The sequence below is a fragment of the Mandrillus leucophaeus genome, unplaced genomic scaffold (assembly GCF_000951045.1).
Source record: "Mandrillus leucophaeus isolate KB7577 unplaced genomic scaffold, Mleu.le_1.0 Scaffold17, whole genome shotgun sequence".
Lineage (NCBI taxonomy): Eukaryota > Metazoa > Chordata > Mammalia > Primates > Cercopithecidae > Mandrillus > Mandrillus leucophaeus.
In genome coordinates, this window is record NW_012101698.1 from 5,578,317 (window position 1) to 5,578,927 (window position 611).

At 53.2% G+C, this 611-nt stretch overlaps 1 protein-coding gene across 2 annotated transcripts in view; it reads left to right on the forward strand.

The window, feature by feature from the left end:
* ST3GAL2 (ST3 beta-galactoside alpha-2,3-sialyltransferase 2) overlaps positions 1-611 on the forward strand; it is a 33,740-nt gene that overhangs the window by 12,513 nt on the left and 20,616 nt on the right. For both annotated transcript variants that reach the window (XM_011976776.1, XM_011976775.1), the window contains one exon: positions 268-447. In XM_011976776.1, coding sequence (XP_011832166.1) covers positions 268-447 — 180 coding nt within the window. The remainder of the gene's footprint in view (positions 1-267; positions 448-611) is intronic.

Consider the following 611-nt stretch of genomic DNA (forward strand, 5'->3'; position numbering starts at 1 on the left):
CGGGGTTTCACCGTGTTAGCCAGGATGGTCTCGATCTCCTGACCTCGTGATCCGCCCACCTTGGCCTCCCAAAGTGCTGGGATTACAGGCGTGAGTCACCATGCCTGGCCATAACCATTTTTGTAGGTTAGATTTCTAGCAGTGGAATTGCTTGGTTGGAGTATACACCCGTTTGCATTTTTGATGGATGGCTTCGAACTGTCCTCTAAGAATCTTGTACCAGTTTCCATGGCAGTTGATTCTCATGTCACCCTCTTGTCCCTGCAGGATGAATCAGGCGCCAACCGTGGGCTTTGAGCAGGATGTTGGCAGCCGAACCACCCACCATTTCATGTACCCTGAGAGTGCCAAGAACCTGCCCGCCAACGTCAGCTTCGTGCTGGTGCCCTTCAAGGCCCTGGACCTTCTGTGGATTGCCAGCGCCCTGTCCACAGGGCAGATCCGATTGTGAGCCTCTTGCTGGCCTGGGTAGAATATGGGTGACAGGACCACCTTGGGCAGAGTCTTCCTAGGGGTCAGATTGTAGAATTCCTTTCATTGAATATTTTGGCCAAGAGGAGCTGATGAGAAGGGAGGGCCTAAGATGGCGAGTGAGCTGAAGACACAGCTTG